This window comes from Brassica rapa, chromosome A10 (genome assembly GCF_000309985.2).
Source record: "Brassica rapa cultivar Chiifu-401-42 chromosome A10, CAAS_Brap_v3.01, whole genome shotgun sequence".
Classification (NCBI taxonomy): domain Eukaryota; kingdom Viridiplantae; phylum Streptophyta; class Magnoliopsida; order Brassicales; family Brassicaceae; genus Brassica; species Brassica rapa.
The window spans coordinates 10877895-10895653 of record NC_024804.2 but is presented as its reverse complement, the minus strand read 5'-3'; the positions used below and the strand labels follow the sequence as shown (position 1 = coordinate 10895653).

General features: G+C 30.8%; 1 protein-coding gene and 1 long non-coding RNA gene across 6 annotated transcripts; one reads left to right on the top strand and one right to left on the bottom strand.

Annotated features, from left to right (window-relative positions):
* Window positions 1-1750: 1750 nt before the first annotated feature.
* Window positions 1751-8411, bottom strand: LOC103844975. 5 transcript variants are annotated; one of them, XR_004452975.1, is made up of 5 exons: window positions 7879-8411; window positions 7261-7373; window positions 6842-7168; window positions 6302-6737; window positions 1751-5732 (listed from the first exon to the last, which is right to left on the bottom strand). It is a non-coding gene; the product is annotated as an uncharacterized LOC103844975 (long non-coding RNA). The 5 variants fall into 5 exon arrangements; XR_004452977.1 differs by lacking the exon at window positions 1751-5732 and having other exon boundaries at window positions 6061-6507; window positions 6590-6737; window positions 7879-8390; XR_004452976.1 differs by lacking the exon at window positions 1751-5732 and having other exon boundaries at window positions 6061-6507; window positions 6630-6737; window positions 7879-8384.
* Window positions 8412-14696: 6285 nt separating this feature from the next.
* Window positions 14697-15350, top strand: LOC103844974 (putative lipid-transfer protein DIR1). Its single transcript, XM_009121804.3, has 2 exons — window positions 14697-15073; window positions 15161-15350. Coding segments are annotated over exons 1-2 (306 nt in total). The 5' UTR covers window positions 14697-14768; the 3' UTR covers window positions 15162-15350.
* Window positions 15351-17759: the final 2409 nt, after the last annotated feature.

Genomic DNA, 17759 nt, shown 5'->3' with positions numbered 1-17759 from the left:
CTTATGTTCCAAACCCCTTCCGTGCAGATATCTGATAGTGATGCATTTAAGGGAACTCCCATAGTGTTTGAAGCTCTCGGTGATAGGTAGTCAAGTAGCTTTCCATAGGGTGACCAGTTGTATGTCCAAACTTTTAACAATAACGTCAACCACTGGAAGTGTATCTTCTGCTACAAGGTGTTAACTGCTGGAATTTCACGGTTGAAACAACATCTTGTTGGCGGGTACAAGAATGCAAGGAAGTGTCCAATCTGTCCAGAACATGTCAGAGTTGAGCTGCAGAATTACATAACCAGAAAAGCTGAAGAAAGAGCAGTTCTCACAATGAAGTACCAACCTGCCGTGCATGAAGATGATCTTGGATGGTGATCAGCCAATACAAAAGGCTATCAAGAGGAAGAACCGTGGTCCTGTGGACAAGTTCGTGATGTCACTGCCTCCTGATGTGTTGAAAGGCAGAAAGGATATGAAAGGGGTGTTTGGAGCTTGTGACAAAGACTTAAGAGACAACGTGTGTGGAGCCATAGCAAGGTGGTTCTACGATGCTGGGATTCCTTTCAATGCTACCTCTCATGACAGTTTCAAGAAGATGACAGAGCTGGTCGAGCAGTATGGTATGGGGTCAAAGCCTCCTTCTCATTATGAGCTCGGTATCCTTTACTTCAAAAGGAAGTCGCCAATGTTCAATGAATAACTGAATGAATAATTCTGAAAATTTGATAAGTAATACTATTATTGAAAAGTCTAAAAACTTTGTTTGCATATAAACATTAATAAAAAGTCTAATATAAAAAATTAGCTAAAATTTTTCACTCAAATTTGATGTCAAAGTTAATGGCCTGAGTAACTTATGTTATAGGTAGGACCTGATTTTTAGTCAAGTCGTCTTTTGAGTCCAAAATGAGTAAATAAACCGACAAATGTGGGAGACCCTAGTTGCATGCATAAAGACTACTATCATAGACTCAAATCCATCCCTTCCTTGAAGCTGGTAAAGCACAAGCTTTAGGCCACCAATTAGTAAAATAAATTTTGTGCCACATGTCTAAAATGTATATTGGTCAAGCGGCTTTATTTCTTAGTTAGGAGCTATTCATTTACTCGTTCGTATAATCCATCTGAGTAGAGTGAAGACACAACTTGATGTTTATTTTGTGTATTAAAATGCCACTTCCAACTGGATCACTTAAATTCTTTAAAAACCACTTTAAATTCTTGTCTAAATGAAAATGAGTTTTCATGAAAGGTTATCCGATTTGTCTAGGAAACCAGATCAGAATATAACAACTAATATAGTACAGATCTCTATGTAAATATTTTGTTATCTTAACTAATGAATTAGACGATACATTTTTCAGAAAGAAGAATAAACACAATTATAATCGAGAAGTTTGGAAATATATTCTTCAGTCTTGATATCTCTTTCAATCCAGTAGAAAAGTTTGGCCACGCTCCGGGATTTTGAATAGTTGAGCTTAGATCTTTACGGCCAGTGCCAAAAACCGGTCGTTAGTTGTATCATGCCCTCCATTGCCTATAAAAGCACCTTAAGTTCCTAATGTAGTGATGAAATTTTTCTTTGTTGATTTCTTGCTCCCAAATGTTGAATTTCTCCTCTGGAGTTTTTTTATGTCCATCTACAACCACTCAAGAATGCGTCATGTGTCCATAATCCATCTATCATACATCTCTCTGAGATTGTAGCTTGCTCAGAAGATTGTCGCACGATTATATTATTTCTTGTCTATTGTTAGCATTGAACCAAGCAATAAATTATGATTCCGCATGTCTAACAGTTTCCAACAGGTCTTTGTCTATCCCTATGAATAGTTTATCATTTCTTGCTTTCGAGATATACTATATAATCCAATAGTATGGACCTTTATCCATTCAAGGTCTTCAGTATAATTTTTCCGGGAATAGATAATATATATTTGTGTAATGACTTACGCCAAAAAAATCAAAGGTGGAGACCGGTTACTGCTAGAGACCTTTGTAAAGCCGGCGAGAATTAAAAAGTGCATGGTTAATAGTGTCATATTCTGCTCCACATCCAAATATCATGTAATTACATATTTTAAAACTAAAGAAATATTTTATGTAAAACTATATTTTATGTCAAAAATAATCCTGGCCATATTATCTGAAACCCGAAAACCAAACCAAAACGAACCATAAAAACCAAGACTGAAACCGGACCGAAAATTACAAAACCCAAACGGTTCCTATATTTCAAAACCTGAAAAATGAAAACAAAACCGAAACCAAACCGGAACCGAACCGAGAATTGAACGGCTACCCTAATTTTTTGAATATATTAAAAATATAATTTTTTTTTAATTTTAGTATATACAAAATATAATTTATAAATAAGAAATATTCAAAAGAATCCGAACTATCCGAATTACCCTAATATTTTTGGGTGTTTTCCGGGTTTAACTCGGATTTTCGGGATTTTTTTAAATTTTTGGACTTTAAACCCGAACCAAACCTGATTTATTTATAATACGGTTCCAGTTCGGGTTTTATAAGAAAAATAGAAACCTGTCCCAAATCCGACATTACTCGAACCGAACCAATCTGAAAAATGTCTGGTTCTTAAATGGTTCCTAAACATCCCAACCCGAATATGCCGAAAACCGAATAAACCGAACCAACCTGAAACGAAAACCCAAATTCCTAGGACTAGTCAAAAACACAAAAAAAAAAAACACTTTCTCCACGAAAATTGTGGAATCACATTTTTGTCAAAACCACAAAATTAAGTTTTTCCCACCAATGTCACGGAATCACATTTTCCCACCAAAATAAAAAAAAAACAATTCCCACCAAAATCACAAAATCATTTTTGCCATTAAAACCTCAAAATCATTTGCTAAAATCGCAAATCACTTTTTCAGCCGGAGTCGCAGAACCACATTTTCCTTTTAAAACCACACAAAAAAAAATTCCCACAAAAATCGTAGACACATTTTCCCAGAAAAATCACTTTTCTGCCAAAGTCGTGAAATCACATTTTTGGCCAAAACCGTAAAATAGCTTTTCCGTCAAATCCAGAATCACATTTTATTGTCAAAACCGCAAAATTACTTTTTAGTCAAAATCGTGGTATCACATTTTCTCCATAAAATCGTAAAATTATATTTTTTGCTGTCAAAATCGCAAAATTCATTTCCCGCTAAAACACACACCTTTCTGTTAAAGCTGTAAAATAAAATTGTCCCACCAAAATCACTGAATTACATTTTCCCACAAAAATTGCAAAATTACTTTTCCGCCAAAATCACAAATCACATTTTACCGCCAAAACCGTAAAATGTGATTTTAAAATTTAATAAAATCACTTTTCCAGCAAAGTCTTGAAATAATATTTTTCCGCCATAACCGTATAATCACTTTTTGCCAAAATATCAGAACATTTTCTCATCAAAATCACAAATCGCTAAATCACTTTTCAGTCAAAATTGTGGAATCACATTTTCTCGTCAAAACCGTAAAATCATCTTCTCCTACAAAACCCGCAAAATCTACTTTACCGCTATAATAACACAAAATCACTTTTTTCTGCCAAAATTGAGTATCATATTTTCCGATCAAACCGTAAAACAAAATTTCCTACTAAAATCCCTGAATCATATTTTCCCACTAAAACTGCAATATCACTTTTCTGCCAAAACATAAATTCACATTTTACCGTTAAAACCGTAAAATCATCTTTTCAGCTAAAACTGTAAAATTATCTTTTCAGCTAAAACCATAAAAAGATTTTCCAGCAAAATTAATTTTTCCTGCCGAAGTCGCAGAATCATATTTTGCCAAAACCGCAAAATTACATTCTCATCAAAATTACACCAATTTGCATTTATTCTAAATATAATAAATGTATGATTAAGATCCAAATATAAATCACTAGGGTAGGCCCGCCCTACGGGCGGGATATACTTTACTTGTCATCTAAGTTTTATTTTTGTATGATTTTATGGTTTGTGTTTTAGGTTTCTATTCGCAAGAGATATGTATAATAATGATTTTTGTGTTTTAGAAAATTTTAAGTGATGAAGAATATTATATTCATTTTACTTAAACGTTCGATGTTCGTTTATTTTTCTAACTTGTTTTTATTTTTATTATTTGTTGTCATATATATTTTATGACATAATACTATTTTAGTAATTATCTTTTCTTTTATTTTATTTTTGTAATGAGAAAACATTTTTATATCATCTTCGAATATGTATATCTAAAATTCTTTATTTTTTATTATTTTTGATAGAGATTATAAGTTTGTATGAGCATGACACGATTTTCATGATTGAAGTGGTATACATTTTATTAAATGTTTGCTCACATTTTATATATATAGTAAGTAGATTTGTGTTTTATTGTTATGGTCAGGTTTAATACTCAAAACATTAATTATTTTATATATAAAATGGTTGAGCAAATAAGAAAAATTTAGAATTCTGCGAATTTTAGATTATTTTATATAGTTTCTTTTAAATATTTTTTTAGTTAATAAGAAAAATAAATAATAGTTTGACCGTGAAATTATCTTGCCTAAATTTCGGTAGATTGTATTAACAGATTTACTAAATGTACTATACAATCAATATCAATTAGAATATTATTCAGTTTCAGCGTATAGTTAGTGGCGGTTTTACTTATTCTATTACCTCATGTATTGTTTCATTTGTTATACCGAGTAAGCTATTATTTTATTTTAAAATTTTACTATAAATTTATTATGGAACAGAAAAAAACATAATACAACATATGTATTAGTTTAAAATGTATTGTGTGCTATAATTTTGGATCAAGATACATTCATTTATTGAATTATTTTGGTTGTTTGTGTTTTTACATGTTCTTATAGCAATGGCATATCTTTTGTTTTAATTTGTATATATCTTTCATAGCTATTTGCTTGTTTTTTGAATGTTATATACCATCATGTCTCCATTGAGCTTGTCGTTGTTGTTCTTTCCTTTAAAAAAGCCGAGATCCAGTTTGATATTGTGATTACATTTAGAGAACGTATTTTGGAGTCTTGTTGCGAAACTGAATAGATTTCTTAAGAGGACATGTAACTTATTTTCAATTACTTGACCTACTATTTCTAGCGCTACCTGCAGTGACTAAAGCTGTTGGTTTTGTTAGAAGTGTAACTAAAGTCATGAGATAGCTATGTGCCAGTATGTGTACTCGTGTAGATATCATCTTTAGGGTTACTGTTTTGTCACAGTCCTTGTTTGAAATATAATAAAAATATTTGAGATCACTGGTTTTCTTTAAAAAAATTGTATAGAAGAATGGGGATAACAGATAATTGTATTATTATAGAATGTTTGATAAGGATGTCTTGCTTCCAAGCGATGACCATATTTTCACAAATCTTTTCCTTAATTGATTCAACTGAATCAACCTTCTTCTAATCACTTAAAACAAATGGCATTTAAATTTCCTTGAATGCTTATGATTTTCACTTCAGTTTTCATATTTTTCCAAGTAACATCTAAAATTTGATAGAGTAGAAAAAGCCATCCTGTTTCGATGGATGAGAAACCAAAACAAAAACATCCAATGAAAGCTTCATGTTCTACACCGCTCCATCAACTCCCAGTAGCAGCCGCAAGAGCAACAACAAACTTTGAATCTTTAGCAAACAAAGACGCCATTTGATGAACCAAAACCTCTTTTGCATCATTCCCCGTTCGTCCTTCTCCAAAGCTAATCTGTGCCCACCATGAACCATATACAAAGTCACAGTCCTGAAAGTGTAGCCTTAAATGGCTTAAAATTTGAGATGCTTAAAATCGTGTAGAATTCAGGTTCGTTTTGTGGTTGATAAAGCAACGGAAACATTCATAGCCAAATAGAATTATCAATAGTATTATATATAAGATAATAATTAATGATAGACATCCCTTTATCGAAACAAAGATACGTCTGCCGGTATCAGACGCAGCTTGGCTAATGTTGGGATAGGTCTTGAGGTCAGACTCAAGAGAAGTTTTGTGTTTCTGTTCGTTTGAAACCACTGAATGTGAAAGAAGGGATAAGGAATGACAACCCCATGTAACTCTCATCTGAGAAACCGGTACAACCTTAGCTAGAAGGGTTTTCTAATACATGTCTATAGAGCTGCTTGGCAAATTAACATATGAGCATATGGTATTGAACTGTAGGAAGTCATCTAACATTCATATACACTTGCAATTGAAACAGTGATGAAATAGGATATTTAAGAGAATCAATAAGCAATGAACCACCACACCTAGACAATATTTTCAGAGATCCTCACCCTCTAATAAACACCCAGCAGTGTGTTGCTAGCCAAACTCTTTTTAGAAGGTTTCCACATGGCCTGAGAATCCTTCCAACAAAATTATAGTGCCAGGTTCAGTGCATTTGATTCAAGATGAACCCACTTACAATATCATACTTGCCAAAAACATTGATAACTTGCACTTGGAAAAATTTCCAATCTTGAAATCTTGACCCAGCCAACTGAAGCAAAAGCATGAAATGGAGAAGCTTTGTTTTAGAATTTTTCTGAATAAAGCAAACAATCAAACATAATTACAAAAACCATTTTTTGGTTTTGAATTCCTAGCACCACCATCATTGACCTGTGCTTATCTGTGCTTGCATCATTGACTGTCTGTCGAAATTAAGCTTCCCAGTTGCTTACCATTCTCATATTTATCAAGAGCAGAAAAACTGGCTACTCCTTATCTCTGCACGAACATAACCAACGTAAGCAAATGTAACAAAATAAAGTGCAACACTTGAACATAAGACAGCCCACATTGATTCAGTAGTCTGCAGTAAAACGCAATACCTCTATACTGAGAACTTCTTGAACGTGGTCAACACCGGCAATTATTCATTCGCTCCACCACAGCGGCGACTTTACCCCCGACGATTCGGTCATTCCATCCGACTGACAAACTTTAGACCAAACCTGTGAGATCTCAGGAAAGCCCAAGCCGGCACCACCACGACCATCTCTAACACAGTTGTCGTCGACGCCAGATTCCATATCCGGGAAGAACTGATGGGTGATTAGTGAGTTAATTGGGTCCGAGGGATTTTTTAGAGATTACAGAGCCAAGTTGGGCATATCAAATGCATCATGCCATTCTTTGAGTACAATCACCACCTGCCACTTATCAACATCATCGCCACTGACTTAACAAATCCATTTCCTATAGCTAAAGGTTAAAGATATATATATATATATATATATATATTACTCACCATGATCCCCATCCTTTATCTGCATTCTCTTGCCCATTCATCTCCTTTCGCTGCAAACGTCTTCAAACACGCCTAACAACTTCATGGGATTTCACATACGTAAGATTAAATACCTGTAATTGTATAACCACCATGAGCTCAAATGCAAGTACGATTATCATAAAAGTAAGAAATAACAATCTAATTAATACAGTTTCTGTTTTTCATGATAAGAAAAGTGCTAACGTTTTCTATTACTAAGAAACTTTTTGACACGAAAATCAGAATTTTAAAGCCAGAAGAGTGAAAAACTTCAATTAGAATCAGAGAAAGCTAGATAGAAGATTTGATCATGACAGAACACTAAGAATCTTGTAGCTCCCAAACCCACATTGATTCTTGTAACAAAGTAACGACCCAGAACAATGAATTAAAGTTCATTTCAACCACATCAATCAAAATACAAAGTCGAAGCAAGGTGAGCTCAAAAGTTACGATCTTGAATATCTGATACAAAAATCAAACAAAAGACACCGGTGTCGAAGCCTCCCTATCTATATATACACAGAAAGTCACTTACGAAACATAGATGTAAGAATTTTTTTAGTTCAATTCCGGTTCCATTTGCTCTTTTGGTACCTTTTTCTCGTTGTTTCTGCAAATCTGTAGATGCGCAAAGCTTCCTCGCGAAAAACATCAACGCTGAATTGTTCTAGCAATTTCCTCTGCCTTTCCTATTCCTCATCAAACTTTGACTGTTTCAAGGTGGCCGGAGTAGAAATCGAGCGGACACAAACTGTCTTGTAAAATAAAGATTTTAATGAAGAAGTTGCAATAGCTATTCAGAATTGTGAGGAATGAAGATTTTTAGGAAGAAGATGAAACAACGCTCTCTCGTACGGCGGAGATAAGAAAGTGTTCAAACCTAAATCAAATACGTCGCGTTTAACTACATTAAGAATTGCTTTATTCGGTGTGGGATACGTAAAACATGTATACAAACCTAGGCCCAAATCCATTACACCCTCCAGTTAAATGAAACACGGCACTTTGATACACGGGACACGTGTTGGCTTCACAGAACGCGACTTTGTGACATGAACGCCTACGTGGCATACTCAAGAGTGAGACAAACACTCTTTTATAATAATAGATAGATAGATGTCTATCTAGTCTTTTTCATTAACAAGTGCATCTGAATCTAGATGCAAATTAAAAAAATAATCAAATTAACACGGTTGCAACTTCATCTGGATGCACAAGCAGCACAATCTAAATATAAATGGACAACATCCTGATGTACATCAAAATCCATACTATTGAAAGAGAAGAAGTGTTAAAAAATCTACCTATGAAAGTTGTTTGTACCCTTTTATTTAACTCATTATTTTTTGGTCTTACCTTAAATTTAAACTAACAATATGTTACCATATATTTCTCTAACAATAATTTATTAAATTCCTTTATTTATTCAAATTTCACTCCTACATCCTAATTATTACTATTACTATATTTACCATTTTGATTTTTAATCGTAAAAGCATTAAAACTAATGTCTTATATTATCATTTTTATCATATAATATATGATTTAAAGCAAGAGAAGTTACACGACATATATGTGTACATTCTAACTTCCACTTTTCTTTATAATAAAGTAATCATATCATATATAAACTTTCCCACTAAAATCTCATATCATATACTAAACTTTCAACCGTCTATAGTTTGATAGATATTCTCATATTTAAAAATTAGTTTTCTGAATATTCATGTTACCTTCAAAATTGTAGAAATTCATTGGTTCTGTTAAAGCTAACCCGACTTCACGATATCAATATTGATTATTCACGATTTTGAAAATTATTGGTTTAGATATTATACTTTTATATACTTTTCACTTAAAAATGAATCAAAACTATTAAAATGGAAGAAATTTTTTAAACTCTAATATATAAAGTTTTTGTTGTCATGTATAACTTTTTTTTTTGGTGATACCATTAATCATTCTAACCATACAATATTTTAAATATTTTTAACAGATCCTAATATTATTCCGTATGATACCTTTTCTAAGAAAAATATTTGATCAACCATGTTTTTGTACAATAATGTACTTGAAACTCCAAACAAATACCCAAAAAATTCAAATACCTAAAAATTCAAAATCTCATCCAAAATCTGACATGATGAACTGAAAAATACCGAAAATTTTATTCAAATAACCAATTTGAAAATTTGAAAATTTACCTGAAATAAAAAACTATAATCGTAAACCAAAAACTTAGAAAAATATCCATAATACCGGAAACATATTCGAAATATCCAAATATACCTAATAAACACAACATATTTATGATCGAGTCTAGGGTAGGATCCAGACTCAAACAAAGACCTGCGGGTCCAAAAAAAACCAATAGGTTATCTTTTATGGACCTGAACTAAACCTATATTTTCGGGTCGGTTCATTTTATTTTGATCCGGATATAATTCTCATACCTAAAAGAAACTTTTACGTAAAAATGTATATATAAATTCTCAAATAAACTAATTCATAGATTATATAACTGTTAAAAATTATATTTTTCGATATAATAAGACTTTGTATTATAATATATCTAATAAATCCGCGCTTTTCAAGTGTGGATTAAAATCTAGTAAGACATTAAAATGAATCTTCTGAATGTATTTTTCAGATGTACAAACAAACAAACACCGTGCCATCTAAATGAAGATGATTTGTCACTTTTTGTTTTGGTTTATTAATTCCTATTTATTATCCTATTTTCCTCACTTTTATAAATGTTCAACAAAATAATTTGTGTTCTCTTCTTTTATTTATCTCATTTTTGTTTGACTAATGGTTTTTTAACCTATGTGATTTTGATTTTTGAAACCATCTTTTACAAACAAAAAAATTCAATCAATATACTAATAAATTATAATTAATAAACTTAAAAGAACCAAGTAAAACTCAACGTTTTTTTAAAAAAAAATTGTTCATGCTTTAGATGTTAGAAACCAAATATTTTAGCATATCCAAACAATTAAATATAAAAATAATTAAGTACAATCAGAACTTTAGTAATGATACATATTTTATATTATTAGTTTTTTCAAAATTCAAAGATTAATGTTGGGCCACATTTTAAAATATTCTTTAAGCCACTACAATATTAAAAAAGGCGCTGATAGACCGGTTGGTAAATAATAAAACGTTACGTATTAATCAAATTGTACAGTTTATTTTTTTGTGTAAAGAAAAATCAAAAGTCTATTCTAGTCATGTAACTCGTCAATTTTGTGAACCATCTGCTTTCTCGTGATGGAAAAACAGAGTTAAAATCACTGGAGAAAGTTTCTTAACTACCCACAAGTAAACAATCGGGTTTCATGTTCTTTTATACTAGGGATTTTTTCCGCGCGGATTATGTCTTATAAATTTATTTTATTTATAATATTATTTGTCGGTTTTTTTCTTTTACATTAACTTCTTGTTTTTCCAATGTTAGTTTTTCTTAATTTAAATTTATATGTTTACAATTTTTCATTTTTCTTGTTGTAGATGGAGAATTATATTTTTTATTGATGGCTTTTTATATGTGACATAAACTTTTTGAAATTTTAAAATAATGTTATATATAGTACGATTAACACATTAAAGAAGAGAAACATATTCAGGCACATTTTACACATGTTTTATATGCATAATTTTAAACATTATATATGTATATATTATAAGTTTGAAACATGTAAATGCTTTCTAAAGCTAAATACTTGTTCTGAGTTTACATAACTTATCGAAAGTTTTATCTCTTTTTATTCAAATCACAGAAAAAAAAAATCAAAAAGTCAGTATAGATGGGTTTTTTGGGCTTTTAAATCAACACTGAAAAATTACATGAATGAGATAACAATAGTTTTATAAACAACTGGATAAAATTTGACCGAACCAAAGATTTTCACACAATATGTTTTTTCTTCTTCAAATTGCGAAGAGCCTATAGGCACAAGAAAAAAAATCATATTTTTTGTTTTTACTTCTATAACATTTTTTCTCCTTTACACACATAGTTTATTACACTACTATAAGCAGTGGAGAACTCTATTCATATAAGATTCACATCTATGCATTTTGACAAAGAAAAATTTTAGCCATCTTTAGTTTCGGAATGACCCAACTTCAGTCATATACACTATATTTTTTCTATGATTCAAATCTTACAATTTTAATATATGTGCAGATTTCTATGTAAAAAAACACGCACACCATCTATCATTTAACCTATTACTTTTTCCAAAGTAAACACTATAATACTCGTTTGGTTAGCTCCACAAACTAATCTTTTTGGATCAGTTTACTAAAAAATATGGATACTAATGTCAGAAAAGAATATAAACACTATTAACAACAAATATTGGCACAAGACTATTTGATTCAAGGAACATATTCGACGTAATGCGTTTATATCATGGCTGGCTTTGCGGAGAAGACTGCTAACCAAGGATCGCTTGAGGCGTTGGGGGTTAAATGTCTCATGAACGTGCGTCTTTTGTAATCTGGAAATAGAGACTCACCATCATCTCTTCTTTGAGTGCTCTTTCTCTCGTTTGATATGGGAGCCTTTTGCTGCTGAAGTTTGGATTTCTCCTCCGGCTGATCTACACTCTGTTGCAGCCTGGATCAATCAACCTCGCGTCAATGCAGATACGCATGCTACTCCAATCATCAAGCTCTACTTTCAGTCAGCCATCTACCTGCTGTAGAAAGAGCGTAATGCTCGTGTGTTCATAGTTGTCTCCTCACCTTTATCAGTCATCCTTGTTTCTCTCGACCGTATGATGCGTGACCGTCTCCTCTCTTACTCGGTAAGTTCTTCTTTCTACTCTTCTCTACTTCTTTTTATCTTTCTTGTATAAGATTTCCTTAAGGCTTTCTTTTACCTTGAGTTGTTGTTGGTTGTTTTTGTTTCCTTGTTGTAATAAGTTGTTTAAAAACAACAGTGTAACCTTTCAGAAAATAATAATCTTAACATCTTACCAAAAAAAAACAAAAAATATTGATTTATTTATGTGAATATATATTTTATTTTAAATCATTATAGTGGACGAAGAAAACACTATAATTTGTACAACAAATTTTTTTAGATTCACCTCATCATACTTATCATTTTACCATTTTAGTTACATAATTTTATATGAGCTTCTTCACCCTCTCCGGTTATTTTTTCTTTATTTATAACTACAATATAAAGTTATAAACTATATATTATAAATTAATAATTTATTTACCCTTGAAGTCTAACGATTAAAAATAGAACATAATTCAATATAGATATATGATTCTATTAATAAATTAGCAGTTACAAATTTGAAATTTCTAGAAATATCAAAAGTTTAGTTAATTATCTTATAAATGACATCTATTTCTAATTATTTTTTGATGAGAATATTTTGGCTGAGGTGGATAGTCCCAAAAGCCTTGAATTTAGTCCCTTTTATATAGTAGGATACGCTAACAATGAATATCAAAAATGATTATATGAGTTTGTGGTTTAGATGGATCAGAACAGTAAAAACATTGTAAATTCTGATACTTCATATCTGAGAGCTTTTTTTACGTCTCAATTACTATATAACATAATACCAATGGTAAATCTTTATCAGAACTACACTACTCATGTCAAAAACATATTTGATTGTTACATGTTCTTGACTTAATAACATCGCCGGTACATACTCAGCGGAGGTCCTACTCAAGAAAATAATATTTATAATGTACAAAAACGTTTATAATTCAATATTTTATCATCTTATGAAATATATAAAATATATAAAAGTTTAAAAAACCGATTTTAAAATAATTGTTTTTCACTTTTTTCATTTTAAACAATTTGTTTTTGTTTAATGTGAAGTTTGTTTTTCTAAGTTTCAAATACCATCATAGGAGGTGACATTCCGACTCATTGTTTTTTCACTATAAAATATCATCCAAATTTTATTGACAAAATCAATATTTTTCAATAAAATAGAATTTGAGAGAACTTATACAAATGACAAATCTAATAAGTTTAATTTTCAATAGAATTTTTAAATACTAGATACAATAAAAAGGGATTTGAATGAAAAAAACAAAATAAAATAAGAAAGGTTTTGAAAAGAAAAAATCTCAAATCTTTGATCCAATAAGACTCCCCATTGTTGACTTATCACATAAGATAAAATGAATCATCTACCTTTTACTATAAATTTTTTAGAACAATCAAATCACTCAGGTTGTTAGATTTTAGTGTATTTTCATTTTATTTGTGTATCAACCGTCCATCAATCCAAGTGTTTTGGGATGTTAGTATGAGAAGCAAGTCTTAGTCTGTAGGTTTTTAGATTTTAGTATATTTTCATTTTATTTGTGTATCATATATTTTCTTATTTTAATGTTTTGTGTTTTTGACGTTTTTACTTAGGTTATGAATATTGGACCTCTAGAATTATAAAAAGTGATTAATATCAATCTACAATAAGAAGAAGTGATTTATTTCAAATCCAAATTATCTAATGATATTTTGTTATTTATAGAGAAGATTTTGATCTATCATATGCACCCCTTAAATAAATAAATAAAAATTAAATACATAAATTGTCAATATAAATACTAAAATTAGATGATTGTTAATATTCATTTAAAATTTGTATTAAGTTCAATATTTAGATTTAAATTTAAATTAATATTTATATCAAAATTTGTAAATATATATTAGTCCGCACAAGTTGTGTAGACACACCTAGTATTTAAATATTTTAGCATACGATGTTTAAACATTTTAGCCAGACACTTCTAAAAATACCACGATTTGAAGTTTTTGTTAACTTTCATTTAGACCGTCTCTAATTTATTATCTATTTTAAAAAAAATAGAATAATTTGTAATAAAGATAAACTTTACCCTAGTGTATTTTCTAAAATAGTATTTTCTAACTGTAGAGAAAAAATGTTATTTATTCTCTGATTATAGAGGAAAAATAAAAATCTCTGTTATATAACAAAAATAGAGATAAATTGAAAATTAATTTACCTCTAATTATTATATAAACAAATATATAAATAATTGGATATGCTCAATTAGCATAAACTGTATATTTGAATACCACTTAAGTTTACCTCTCGTTGTAATTAAATCAGATACAAGTTCACAAACCAGAGACCTGGTGGTACACCACAAAATAGCTATGACTATTTTGTTTCTTGCTTTGGTTTTAAATATATTATATGAGTGCAGTGACAAATGCAAGCAAAAATACAAAGACCAAAACCCATTAATGAGACGCGTAAAGGAGAAATTTCTACCGGAGACTTATGCATGAAACTAAGGTCTACCACATTTGTCCCCTTGCTTACGAATTTTCGACGCAAAAGACCCGTGATATGGCTCTACGGTTGCTATATAGGAAGCTCATTGCATTTAAGGGATCACGATAGAGTTGAGAGAGAGAGAAAAAAAAAGAGGGCTAAGATAAACAAAAAGAAGATAGAATGGGTAAGAACAATACCAAAATCCTCGTCACAGCTCTTGTGATGGTTGTAACCGCCGCGATGATGATTGAAGAAGCGACGAGCATTCCCATATGTGGCGTCAACACAAACGACTTGAAGAAATGTAGTCCAGCTGTCACTGGAAACAACCCACCACCTCCCACTCCCCAATGCTGCAAGGTGGCCAAAGCCGCTAATCTTGAATGTCTCTGCCCGTACTTCACCAGGTCCGGGCTTGACACGGCCAAAATCAAGGCTCTAGGGACCAATTGTGGCATTACTAAAAAACCCTCCTGTTTGCCATGGTAAAAATCAGTAAAGTTATTGGAAACTGGTTGAACATAGGGAGAAAGTCTTACGCTAATTTTGTTTATTCTTTCTTTAAAACGCAGATTGAAGAACTGAGCTGGAAGGGACAAATGCTGGCCTGCCACAAGATTAAGTCTCTAAGTTATTATGTCTTTTGTTGTTCTATTCGAATAAACCACCAGATTTTGCAATTATTTTTCAGTCACCTTTTTCTAAATAAAAAAACCGTGTTCTATATATTTAATAAATCAATAAAGTACTGTTTTGTCTTAATCCATTGTGTTATTTACTTACTTTAATATCCAAAATCAATAAAGAAAGAAATACAAAACCATTAAAATTCGTATCAACTAAAATGTTGGAACGAGAATGTTCTTAGAAATTGAAAGTTTCATATCTTGTCGAACTTGGTCATGGCTTAAGTTTTTGTACGTAAAAGCAACAAATAATTGTGACTAGTTATGAGTTAAGGAAAATGATGTAAAGAAAAACATCACACACAAAATCAGATCTTTAGTCTAACCAAGTATTGATTTTTTTAAAAGAAATTTTCATATCAGACCAAGAATTAAAAACATAATAAGATTGCTAGAAAAAATCAGAAAAGCTTTACAAGAAAAAAAATTCATGAAATCAATTGAAAAATAGAATTCAGGTGCCAATTAAAATGATCACATTATTTTACATGCAACTCTAATCTCTTTTACTCGACTGTGTCGTGTTTTTGTAATAGTTACCAATAATTTTTATAAGAATATACACATTATTGGTTATAGACTACGTCAATTTTACAAGATGTCCAACAATATTGCCACGACGCCTGGTCATTTTTATTGGTATTCTTAAAGTGTAATCCAATAATTGTGTATGTTAAATAAGCCAAGAATATTTGTTTTGCATTAATTTTATTTTGCTTTATATTAGCAAAAGAAAATAAGTATGGGTAAATATTTGGATCCGAAGAACCGAACCGAACAAGATTTGAAAGTAATACTAAACACAAACTAAGGAGGGTGTATTCAACTAAGAGTTTCACATGATTTGTATTAAAATGACAAATCCAGTGTTATTCAAACGAAGATTTTAAAAAACATTTTAAAATCAAGTGTTATTGAATTTGTCATTTTATAAAACACTCTGAAATCCACTATTATTGAACAAAATTTAAGTTGGGGATTTTTGAGTGTTTTAAATGTTTTTAGGGTGTTTGAGAAGTGTTTCTTAGTTATAAAATTAAAAATCCAAATCCCATGGTTTTATATGATATACTAGAATAGTTTAACAAAAATCAGACCAAATTCTAATATTCATCTAAAATCATCTAAAAATTCACTAAAATGTATCACTTCAAATTTTAGATTCAATACACCCCCTAAAACTGATTAAGTACTTAGATAGATCTTTAATATCTAGATAACCAGACTCTAATAAAAAAAAAACTAAAATATTTTAGATACCAAAATATGTAAATCACAATTATACACTTAAATATATTAATTATTATAAATTTTATTTCTAATAAATATTCAAAAATATGAAAATAACTAAAAATTATCAATATAACCATAATTAAATATTTAAAAATAACAATAAATGTTGAAAACACTGATAATATTTATTTGGTCTCTATCCAAATATTTACAAAAAAGTCACAACTAAAGGAGTACACATGCAAATCACAAAACATACCACAAACAAAACTATTATAGATTATTCTTCTACAAAGACATGCTTAGACTCCACTTGATATGAAAGAAAACTTCGACAGAAGACTTCTAGGAAGACTTCTTTGAAGTCGTTTGGAAGACTTCCTGGAAGTCTTCTAGCGCATTATATTTTACAAGACTTCCGAGAATACTTCCCATAAGTCTTTCAAAGTCTGATCCAGATCTGAAAACATGTATATCAAACCCAGATCTGAAAAACATGCATATCATATCAAAAAACGTTCAAATGGCTTAAAAACAGAAAAAATGAGTGAAAAATTAGATAGATATAATTTTATAGAACACACAAAGTACATATCCAAGTGGAACATGAGACCATCATTAACCCCAGTCTCTTAATTGGGGTTCCTAGATTTGGCTAAGAGACGGTTCTTAGCTTTTTTTAGATTTTAACTAAGAAAAATTAAGAACCGTTTCTTAAATAAGAGATATAAGAGCCGTCTCTTAGCAAAAAAATGTAAAAACAAAACAAAAAAACAAAAAAAATGTCAAATCATAAGTTAAGAACCCCGTCTACGAGATCGGGGTTAATGATGCCCTGAGAACCATCTGATTAAAAACCTGCAACAAAAAGATAAATTAGTGAGAAAGACATGAGACAAAAATGAAAAATTCATATAAAGTTTAGTGTTTTCAAGTCAAAGAGATTAGTGTGGGTTTGGAGAGTTTTAGTTTGAGAAAAATGTATGAACTTTATGCAACAGAAGGTTACCAAATGAAGAAAAATCATACATAAAATTTACCAAAACGCTCGAATCTATTAAGAAATGGAGACATGAGAGAAGACTCTGTCAGAAGACTTCCTGGAAGTCGTCTAGAAGACTTCCTGGAAGTCGTCTGGAAGACTTCCTGGAAGTCGTCTGGAAGACTTCCTGGAAGTCGCCTGGAAGACTTCCTGGAAGTCGCCTGGAAGTTTTGTAGCCCATAAGTCTTCCAGATCTGAAAATCCTGCATA